The sequence below is a fragment of the Nestor notabilis genome, unplaced genomic scaffold, assembly GCF_000696875.1.
Source record: "Nestor notabilis isolate BGI_N333 unplaced genomic scaffold, ASM69687v1 scaffold9127, whole genome shotgun sequence".
In the NCBI taxonomy this organism is placed as follows: Eukaryota; Metazoa; Chordata; class Aves; order Psittaciformes; family Psittacidae; genus Nestor; species Nestor notabilis.
Window position 1 is genome coordinate 40,167 of NW_009935116.1, and position 10,800 is coordinate 50,966.

Consider the following 10,800-nt stretch of genomic DNA (forward strand, 5'->3'; position numbering starts at 1 on the left):
AAACAGCTCTGAAAGAGGATCAGGGTCTTAAGCATCAGCTCAAGCTTGTGATGCAACAGCTGAGCTGTGCGGAGAAGCTGGCCCTGGAGGTGTGCAAGGATGCACTGGGCACAACTGAGGCAACCGGTGGCTTTACAAGGCTGGTGCTCCCCTGGGAAGCAACACTGGAAAGCAGCTGGCCGTACATGGAGGACTGGCCTTGCTACAGCATTTATAAGTCTTCCTCTCTGGAAACGTGCTGCAGTGACCACCAGAGCTTGGCGCAGAGCTTATGAGCAAGAAAAAAATTGCCAGCACATTACACCCATCTTCTCATCACTATATTTTAATATTAAAACCAATAGAGGATGAGCAAATAAATTTCTAAAGAAAACCCACAACGGACAGGAAATGAAATGTCACATTTTTCTTTATTAGAGACAACAGTCAGTACAAGAGAGTCCATTTAAATCTTCCAGAGCAATTTAACCATGGCTGGCTTTCTTCCAGGCACCCACAGAGATGACGAAGCTCCAAAGACGAATCAAAGAGAAAAAACAAAGAAAAACAAACATCTCGATCACAAATTAATGCCCTCGAATAACTTCTCTCACTACCTCTAGAATGTAATGACAGAGAAGTCAAAACCCTTGCCTCTGAGAAGCACACTGCTCCTGGCAGTTGTGCTGTCTGCCAAAAGAGAAAGTGCCATCTGCATTTGGGATCAGCCCACAGGGACAGAGAGAGGAGAAGAGAAAAGGAAGGAGGAAAGAAACAGCCTCACTTACCTTGGTTTTCCTTCCCCTTTCCCTTGTGCTGGGGAAGGATGTCAGCCACTGCTGCTGGCTGGCCCAGGGCAGCACAAATGGCTGTGCAGAGAGGAGAGTGGGGGGCAGCATGCTATTCATGTTTTGCACTAGAAAATCTCAAAGCCTCTGCCTCCAGGCCATGCTTTCCTCTCTCCACGAGGCTTCCCGTCTCTCCTCTCTAGTTGAAGAGCCATACAGTCATGAAAGAGAGATGGAAGAGAGGAGAACAATGGAAAGGAAATGGATGCAGCTTTACTGTTATTCCCAGGAACCTGTCTGCTGCAGACAAGCACCTCAGCATCTCTGCTGACTAGGGGGGCTCTTTCCTGAGCCAGGTCCCTCCTTCCCACAGGGAAGGCCAGAGTCACATCCTACAGGATTCTAGCCCTGGGGTGTAGCTATGGAGTGTGCAGACAGTGCCAGCTGTGCAGGAGCTCAGTGACTTTGAAGAGGATGGAAGCCAGGGGAAGACATTTCTATGTCTGCAGCTCCGCATAGCGAACAGCTACTTCCACCAGCCCCTGCTTTGAGGGCTTCCCCCAGCCCCTTGGATGGAGGGTGATCTGATCACACGTACCACCACCGCTTCTAGGCATCAGTTTGGACTTCCTCCTATTTCTTAAAAACAGTGATCATCCTACAGAAATCAGTGCTGCAGCCCATGGGGATGGACAAAGAGACAGAAGTAGCTTAAAACAGGCCAGAGAATGGGATGCTTGGAGGCAGTAGTGGGGTGAAGAAAACAGTGCTGGTGCCGACACTTTCCCCCTATCACAAGGGGAGGACAGAAGTGGGCTCTTCATGCCATTCATAACCATCTCCAGATGTTTAAGTGGCCTCCATGTGCCAGAGGGGAGTGGTTGCTGCCCTATATGCCCGGCAGTGTCCTGCCTGCACACAGTCACATAGCAGTGCAGGAGGGCATATTCCTCCGCACACCTCAGTATCCAAGTTGGGCAGCAGAGATCTCTAGGGGAAAAAGGAACATCCAGGCAAACAAGCAAGGGAAGAGAGGAGAAAGCAGAGGTTGGTCCCAGTCCAACCAGCTGCTCCCACCCAAAGCAGAGGAGGAATCCCAGGCTGGACATACACAGAAATCACAGAGGATGAGAATCGCTATGTGAAACAGATGTTTATAACAGTCTGCAAAGTCTTTCCTCTGGCCACTCAGGCATCATCAATGAGCTTTTCACCATTTGCTTGTTCCTTCCCGCTACACACTCTCTCGCTTTCTCCTCCTTCTTCTTCTTCTGCACCGTCCGTGTACGTGTCCTTCTGCCCATAGCTGAGAGTAGTGCGGGCAAGGTCCACTTCAATGGGAAAGACATCTGCATCACGGAGCACGGCATAGCAGTCGTCGTAGTACTTGGACATCGTGGAGACAAAACGCTGGAGCTGGAACACGATGTCCTGCACTGTAGTGGTGACATGTTGGGAACAAGTCAGGTGAAAACCCCCTTCCCAGACAGAGAGAAGGCTGTGATCAAGCCTCCCTCACAGCATTAGATACAGTCTCCTACGCATTAATCCCTTTTGTCCCCTGAGGGCGGATGTCTCAGGCACAGCCACAAAAGGGTTCTTCAGTAAAGACTTCCGAGCTGAGATGAAGGAGAGGCATGAAGGCCAAAGCCACGTCTGCCTGACCCCTTCAGGGGGTAGACACAGCACTGGTACTCACCATGTTTCTGGTCCAGGAGCTCTATTTTCTCTAGCACATCCTTCCTCATCTTGGCAAAGCGCGTGCGAGCTTCCTGCCGGCAGCGCAGGATAAGGCGGTATTCATAATTCCCAGTGCTGACCCGGTAGAGGGGTTCACCCAGAGCCTGCCAAAAGCACAGCACCATATTAGAGACTCCCACAACAGTGCTTGTATCATAAAATCATAAAATGGTTTGGGTTGGAAGGGACTTTAAAGATCATCTAGTTCCAACCCCCCTGCCATGGGCAGGGACGCCTTGTATGCAGAGTTTGTTGGCTACTGAGGACTCACAATGACTTTGCGTTATTACAGCCCTCTCACGTTCACTGCAATTGCAGTCAGGAAGCACAAAACATGAGGAACACTGAGCCACATCAACAACTGGTAGCCAGTAGGGCCATTCTAAGGCCACATACACACCAACCATGGTAAAGAAAAGTATCGCTACTTCGCAAAGTCAAAAGCACCAACACCTTTCAACCCAGCCTGGAGAAGTGGCACGGCTTCTTATCTGAACTATTACGACAAGCACTATGAACAAAAGAGTTTAAGAGCTGAGGGATATATTAATTGATATCAGACATAAAATTCTGCCCTCCTCTGCAAGCTTCCCCTGCTCAGTGCAAGGGAGTTGGACTAGATGACCTTTGAAGGTTCCTTCCAACCCAAACTATTCTATGATTCGATACGTGTAACATACTACACATCACAGAGAACCCCGTGGTATCTACAACCATCCAGACACAACACTAGAAAATAGTAGGGAGGGACTGATATATTGTCCTGCAAAATAGTTTTGAGAAAGGGGTTAGGTCTGTCATTAGAACAGTATTCTTCTCGTGCACCAGTAAACATAACCACATAAAACCACGTTACAGACTGTGGCTTGATAATGCACGCTGCATGCTCCAAAACCCAAAGATGTTACTCTGCTGGGCAAGGCAGGGATTCTTTCCTTCCCATTTACAAGGAAAGATATAATTAAATGTTATCCTAGGAAAGTTTTTATTCCTCCCTGGCACAAGGAACTAGGCATTCCAAACAACCAAATCCCTACTCTGACATCAATACCTAAGATAAAATAAGACCTTACTTTTATGCAGGTAACTAGACATAGAATCATAGAATCACAGAATCATAGAATGGTTGGGGTTGGAAAGGACCCTAAGATCCTGTAGTTCCAAACCCCCTGCATGTAGGGGATATCGTTAGCTATCTTAAACAGAGCTGTTAAGGATTACAGTCATAAACCCCTAAATGCCCTATTGTTAGGAGAGATCCTTTAATCAATTTTCTTCAACTACAAATGCAATATTCACATGCATTTTGCTGTGAAGCTCAACCTCCATTTCTCAGAAACAAGTCCAGAATTAATGATAAGCTGTACACTACACACAAACGGAATCTGTGAGGATAACACCTTAATCCTCCTTACATAAGCTAATATTACTTAGACACTGAGACAGGCAACCACTGAGCAAACAAGCTGCAGAGAAGATGTCTGGTCCCTCCACTATTCCACAGCACTAGTGATTCATGACAGTGATTCCCAGGTAGCATCTAAGGATCTCCAGTTTCTAATGCATTAAGAACAAACGTGTAATTCTTAGGATGCATTCACTAGTTTCACGCAGACAGGCACAGGAGCGATTTTGGAATTACAGGGCAGTGTGCATAGAGAAGTTGCAGAAAAGAGAGCATGCAGTTGTCACTGTCACAGTGGTGGTACTCACAATGCAGCTGTACTCTTCATCATCCATCTCTTTGACTTTCAGGCAGTAAGACTTAGCAGAATTTAAAATAAATAACAAACACAGAAGGAAATATTAAGAATAAGAAGTGATTTCATCATTACCCATAGCCAAAGGGTTGTACCATTTCAAGCCTTCCTTCAATGCTACAGCTAGGGATACTGGGGAAAGCACACTGGGATCAGAGTATATTAAACATCTCTGTTGGAAAGAAAATCTATTTAGAGGAAGATGAGGAGAGAAAATGGTAGAGAGAGAGAAGGTGCTTAATATTTGTATTACAGGAGCAAATATTTTAGATAAGTATTACCTAGTAAGAGAAAAATCCTGTGTTCATCTACTGTTTGGGAAAACACAATACCAGAAAAGTATGAGGAGGGAATAAATAAGGAGGGAAAAAGAAAAAAAGACGAATTGTGGGAAGGATTGATGTGGGAAGAGATGCTGCCATATTCACTTGCCTTAGGGCTGCAGCTCCAAATACTTCCCTCAACTGGTAAGAGATAATAGATTCCTACAGTAATAGAACAGATGCACTTAACAACCCCATGCTTTTTGGGTGCAGAAAACAAGGGGCAAGTGGAATAGAAGAGGAAAAATAAAAGGCATGGTCTAAATGAAAGCAAACATGCCTTGACAGTTACTTACTTTAGCTAAAGAGAAACAATCCAAAACTACCTGAAAAATGCAGACTGGAGAGCTATTTTGGAGAGTTCAAGAGGTCAGGCTATGATTCCAAGAAACTTAATTTCAACCAGCATTGAAAAAAAGCAAGCAAGTGGCTCACCAAATATTCAAACTTGACATCCAGGTATTTTTTGATAGTCAGCCTTGTGTCAGGAATGGCTTTATTCAGATACGTATTCAAGTCAGTAAGCATCTGCAAGGGAAACAATCTGTTGCTGAATGTATGACCAAAAAGCATGACTACATTTCATCAAGTGCAACCTTCTAAGCAGCACAGGTCATGAGACTGCCTCGAGTTAACTCTTTTTTGAACATCTGAAAGAAAATGTTTGATCCTGACTCAAAATTGTCATGGTTAGAGCATCCATTACTGTCACTGGCAAGTAGTTCAAGTCTCAGAAATGCATGCCTCACTTCCAGTCTGAACTCACCTTCTTTCAACTCATCTTGTTTCAACTGGTTGCGGAAACCACCCTCCCTGATTCAAAGGCCCACTACCCAATGCTGTCCATCCAACACGCCACTGAAAGTGGTGCCCAAATCAACATCTAATCCTCTCTTTGCTAAAATAAGTGGACAGATCCTCTGGAGACTCTCATTCAAATATACTGATTGAAATCTTTAAGTTGTTCCTGGGTTGCTTATCTAAACTCCTTTAAATTTAAGTGTCTTTTAAGTATGGGTACCAGTATCAGCGAAAGGGCTCTAGAGACTACACTGATCAAACTCTCCCCTCATCCTCAAAAGAAAAGGAGAGGAATATACTCATGCAAAAGTCAAAGGGACAAGATTGATACATTCACTACACTACCTTTTAGGTTCTTTATGGGGAGAGTTCCTTGAAGGAAAGCAAAGACAGCTTTTCCCATGATGAATAATCTTTAAGACCACACCTCCAAAGACAGGCTTCTGTCTTTCTAGATTCCCCTCTTCTCCAGACCCTGTACTCCTATAGTTAAATTCTTTACCGGCTTAATTGTTTTCAGAAGGTGAATCCCAAACTTCTCAATGTTGCGATGGGCATCAGCAAATTTCACAAAGGCTTCACTGGCGGCTGGTTGCAGCTCCCGTACACCAATGACAGAGAAAACATCTCCAAATGCTGGATGAGGGTAACAGATAGAAACACATGAAAGAAGAGGCTGACCCTGCAGAAGAATCTTGCCTCTTAAATACCAGAGGCTGGCAGGGCATGGTTTCCACGTCCCATGTGGAAGACTGTCAATGCCAAGAGAACAGCCCTTCCCAGCTCATTTCCACAACACTTAGTTTTCTTTGAGTGAGGGAATCATACATCTAAGTACTGACTAAAACTCCTGAAACTGGAGTCAAAGATTTCTGCTCCCTTCACTCAAGATTCTTTACCTCTGTGTGTCTGCGATAGTTCAAAGAAAGCCCTGAGAAGACTCTTGGTGTGCTCTGTCAAGCCTGTGATGGAAGCCAGAAAAAAACCATTTAAGTCATTTCACTGCAACATAATGGAGGCATCCCTCTCTCCCATCTGGTGTCTCATGGAAGATGCAGTTTACCTTTGTACAACTCTGCAGTCCTCTCCAGCTCCTCTAACCTCTTCACTAGTCCATCTAAAAGGAAACAAGAATCAGAAAACAGAATTAGAACAGTCAAATCCATTACATGGTTAAGACCCGATCAACTGGAAAAACAGTTTCATGCCTCTAGTTCAAATTTCCCTCACATTTTAATGCTTGTTCCCTGGCCCTGCATAAGAAGCTTTTAAAACAACTGCAAACTTATTTTACAGTGTGGGGTCATCGCCTGCTGGCAATCACTAAGTGGCTCCCCACTTTAAATTAATTTGACCCAATTAATGGCCCCAGTGACAGGATATATCACTCAGGATGGGCAGAGGCAATCACAACAGCGAGGCAGAGCAGAAGGGAAGAATTATGGAGGAATAATGTGGACCATGCAAGTAACAATAAAGAGCGGGTAAGCACAAGAGGGTAAGTGTACCCTTAAGAAAATATGCTCCTGGACAATACTTACCATTGCAAAGTATGGCTCGGCTTAAGCCCAGGGCATCCGCTGTCCCTGAGCTCATGTTCTCTACCAGTCGGTGCTTTACCTTCTTCAATACTAAAGGCCAAAAGAGAGTTGCAAACCAGGATCAGGGTCATTTCCATGGGCATGAAAAGTTCACTAGCATACACCACTGGTTTCTCAGGCACTGAATAAACTGAAATTAACTCACTACTGAGGAAGCAAGTAAAAAAAAAACCAAACCACCAACACAGAAACTAGATGTTCAATCCAGCTGCGCACAGCACATCTTCTACCTTGCCTACCTGTTCTGCTCTCACATCCTATATATTCCAATCAGTAGAGCTCCAGCACTTCTTTTGGAAGACTATTCCAGTCAATAACTGTGCTATAAACTACCTAACATCATATTTGGAACTAAACCTTGCTTATGTTACTTGCTGTTTAACTGAAGTCAGGAGACAAGGCTGAAAGCAAGACAAATAGAATTTAACAATCAAAGTTATGCCTTTGTTTGCTTTCATCTTTTGGATCTTAGTTAAACCCTTTTGTCACCCCCTGATGGCAGGAATTTCTGTCTTAGGTAGTTATACCCTACAAAATTACTAGAGACAGTAACGACCTCTTCAGAATCAGATGACTGAGCTATATCTACTTAGTGGCAAATATGCAGGGGTGCCAATTGCCTGCAGCTCCCAAGAGCTCAGCTGAAGCCACAGTGTCCAGCGTCTCTGGAAAATACCACAATTTCACCATACTTCTGTTTCCCCAGAAATACATCTCACTCCTCATGATTTTCCTGAACCCCTGCAATTCATTAGCACCTTAATCACCATAAAAATAAGTGAAAGCAAAAACAATAGATACTTTTTCTTTTTTAGGAAAGCAAGGCAGACCATGTAAAGGAAACAGCTGTGTAGCCTTAGTCCAAAATACACGCTTTGTTTTAGAAATAAGCCTCCCCCCTCTCCTATTAAGTTTATGGTTGTACAAAACTCAGTGCAGATAAGGATTTCATCACTGTCCTCCAAGCTGAGAAACTGCAACCAGTACATTTTGATAGACACATTTCTGTGTACAGTTGAAAACCTCAATAGGTCAGCGTAACTTACAGGTACTAAAAATAAACAAAAGTATTATCTAGTTGAGTTTCATCATCCATGCTAAACACAAAGAAACAAGCCTCCTGCAACAAGTCACACCTCAACTTTCAAGACTGTTTCAAGAGAAGTGAGGCAAGGATTTCTTTTTAAACCTGTAATTCTCTTTGACAACATCCACTTGAAAACAACTGATTTAAGAGGAAGAACAGAAACAAAGTTTTACTTCAGTTTTAGCTTGGACCAGTCCTGCACCCCTCCATGTCATTTTAACACTCTAGGGAGAAAAAAACCAGCCTTACCAATATCCAGAGACTTGCCCTGCTTTGGGTCGGCCTGAAGTTTGTTGTAGTGTATTGTCACTTCTCCCTGTAGAAAAAGCAAATCCAAAACTGCTGTGATGGAAGTAAGCAGCAGCAGGCTCCTTTACCAATAGACAATAAACTGTAAACTACAACCCAGAAGCTCCATTGGCCCCCTCCTACCTCTCACCTTTACCATCTGTATCATCTTGGCCACCTCCACCTTGGTTTTCCCTTTGACGGACTTCCCATTCACTCCCATGATTTCATCACCAGCTGCTACAGTGCCATCTAAGGCTGCTGGAGTGTTATCAAATACCTGGTGGAGAAGAGAAAGAACACAGGTAGTCTGGAATCAAGAGAAAAAGGAAGGCGAATGCAGGGCTAACGAACAAAAACCCAGTCACAGTGTTCCTCTGTGAATGCTACCATGCTCTCCAAGGAGAAGAATAATTTCAGAAGTCTTAAATTAATTCTTACACACCCATTAGGTACTAGGAAATCTTATTCACTGAAAAGTGAGATGATGTCTCCCATTTTCAGGAAAACAAAGAACATGAGACTCTCCATGCTTTCCACCTCTGAGATGGAAACTGTTCTACAAAGATGGTTTATTCTTATTCCCTGAGTGCCCACCTGGACAATGTAGAGACAGGGGCAGTACTGTGCTCCTCCCCCAATGCTGATCCCAATCAGGTTCTGAGAGTCCTTCTTCAGGGTCACTGTCCCAGGTACAGTGGGGATCCCCCTGTAATGAGAGAGGGGGAAATGAATAGCTGAACATGGTAGGCAGAGCTGCACGTGTATGAAACATGCTCTGGTATCAGCATTGACACAAACTGAAAACGTAACAGGTGCTGCACATTTCAGTTCATCACGATAACTCTGCCATAAAGTCTAACAGCATGGGCCAGCAGAAAGACCTTCTGGGCTACCTTTTTTAATACTGCATGAAAGGATCAGAGGTGGACAGACACATCAACTGTCACTAGGCACTGAGGAAACACTATCATGTTTTAGAGAGTGTTTCATCTGCTCTTAATGCTGGACTGAGAAGAAAAGTTGCACGGCATAAATGAGACGCAAAACAAGTACTCCACATTAAATTCATTGCTAATCTCATCAAACCTTCTACTTGCTCAGGGAATGCCAGTGGTGTTCTCCTTACAGACCTAAGAAGTCCCAAGTTTCTGTCCACTTCTTCTTGCCTCCTATCCTCCATTCCTTTGGATAAAGTCACTAATTTACAAAAGGTTTTTGAGCACTGCTTTGCAATCAGAAATACAAAATAGTCACCCAAGAGTAACAGAATGCGTTCTTTGCTCAGCAGCACAGCAATGCTCACTCCCAGTCCCCAGAAGAAGCAAGGAATCAGGACTGAACAGCAAGTCTGACTCTCTGGAACAAAGCATCGGGAGCAGGTAAATTTATCCACTCCCATTAGGTCTTGGTTACAAAGACTATTTCTACTGATCGCAAAAAACAGGGGAAGACAAGCAAAATACTCACAGCTTATCTTCCTCAATATCATAGTCCAAATCTGCAAACATTGTTTCGGTTAAGCAGAGCCTCTTTGTTTGAAACTGCTTATTCCAAACTCCTGGGAAGAAAGAACAGAATAAATCCCAATAAACCAACGATCTCAATAGAAAACTGCAGAGAATCAACCGTCACCCTTGTCAGTCCCCTTCTTTGGTTGGTTTTTTATTTTCCCCAGTGTCACATGATGGTCTCTGTTCTTGTACCAAAGATGAAAAACATGTCAAGTGTCTCTGATTGCCTGCTCTGAATGAGGCAGGAGAAAGTCCTTGAGTTTGAATGATGCCTGGGTCAAAACCCACACAAGTGCAGTGTTTCCAAAGCACAGAATAAAATGAGGTCCTTTCTGGAAGCTACTTCCCCACACGCTCTACCTGCACCACAGATGCTAAAGATGTTTAGTTTTATCCCCTTCATTGTTACACATCTCCATTTTGTTCTTGACTTCAAAGCAAGTTATGTCACTTTTTGACATTCTCCTCCTACCTTGGAAAGCTACACAAAGCTTTTCCCAAGTTGTTTTCACAAAAAGCCTCACGTGCAAATGGCTGTGCTTAAAACCCACCTGCCAGCCCATTCGGAGGGGTACATCTGCATGTCTTAGCGGCACCGTTATGGAGACATATTTCCCTCATGGGCTTTTTGATAGTGTGAGTGGGATGCTGGTGCCAATGAGCAAGGATGAATGGGGCTTGGAGCAACCTGGTCTAGTGGAAGGTGTCCCTGCCCGTGGCAGGGGTTGGAGCTTTAAGGTCCCTTCCAACCCAAACCGGTCTGTGATTCTATGACTCTATATCCCCATGCGCAAGCCCCATTTCGTTTTCTATCTAATTCTGGGCAGTAATTATCAAACACGTTTTGGTTCCGCTCATCCTTCGGCAGCACCAAAGCCCCACACCGCTGCCCCTCACCGTTGCGGCGGCCTCCAGGGGC

At 44.4% G+C, this 10,800-nt stretch overlaps 1 protein-coding gene across 1 annotated transcript; it reads right to left on the reverse strand.

The window, feature by feature from the left end:
* Positions 1-1,902: 1,902 nt before the first annotated feature.
* PICK1 (protein interacting with PRKCA 1) lies at positions 1,903-9,926 on the reverse strand. The gene is made up of 12 exons (XM_010017672.1): positions 9,838-9,926; positions 8,965-9,076; positions 8,519-8,647; positions 8,329-8,395; positions 6,933-7,022; positions 6,455-6,508; positions 6,291-6,353; positions 5,894-6,027; positions 5,026-5,118; positions 4,221-4,271; positions 2,467-2,611; positions 1,903-2,203 (listed from the first exon to the last, which is right to left on the reverse strand). Exons 1-12 carry the CDS (start codon positions 9,876-9,878, stop codon positions 1,956-1,958), a joined length of 1,227 nt encoding a protein of 408 aa, XP_010015974.1. The 5' UTR covers positions 9,879-9,926; the 3' UTR covers positions 1,903-1,955.
* Between the last annotated feature and the right edge of the window lie 874 nt (positions 9,927-10,800).

Bases quoted from the DNA above. Each gene is read 5' to 3' on its own strand.
- PICK1 (XM_010017672.1), bottom strand. From the start codon at position 9,878: ATGTTTGCAGATTTGGACTATGATATTGAGGAAGATAAGCT. The intron at 9,077-9,837 runs GTGAGTATTTTG...CTCTCATTACAG, and splicing joins GATATTGAGGAAGATAAGCT to GGGGATCCCCACTGTACCTG. The intron at 2,612-4,220 runs GTGAGTACCACC...TGCTTTTGGCAG, and splicing joins ATGAAGAGTACAGCTGCATT to GCTCTGGGTGAACCCCTCTA.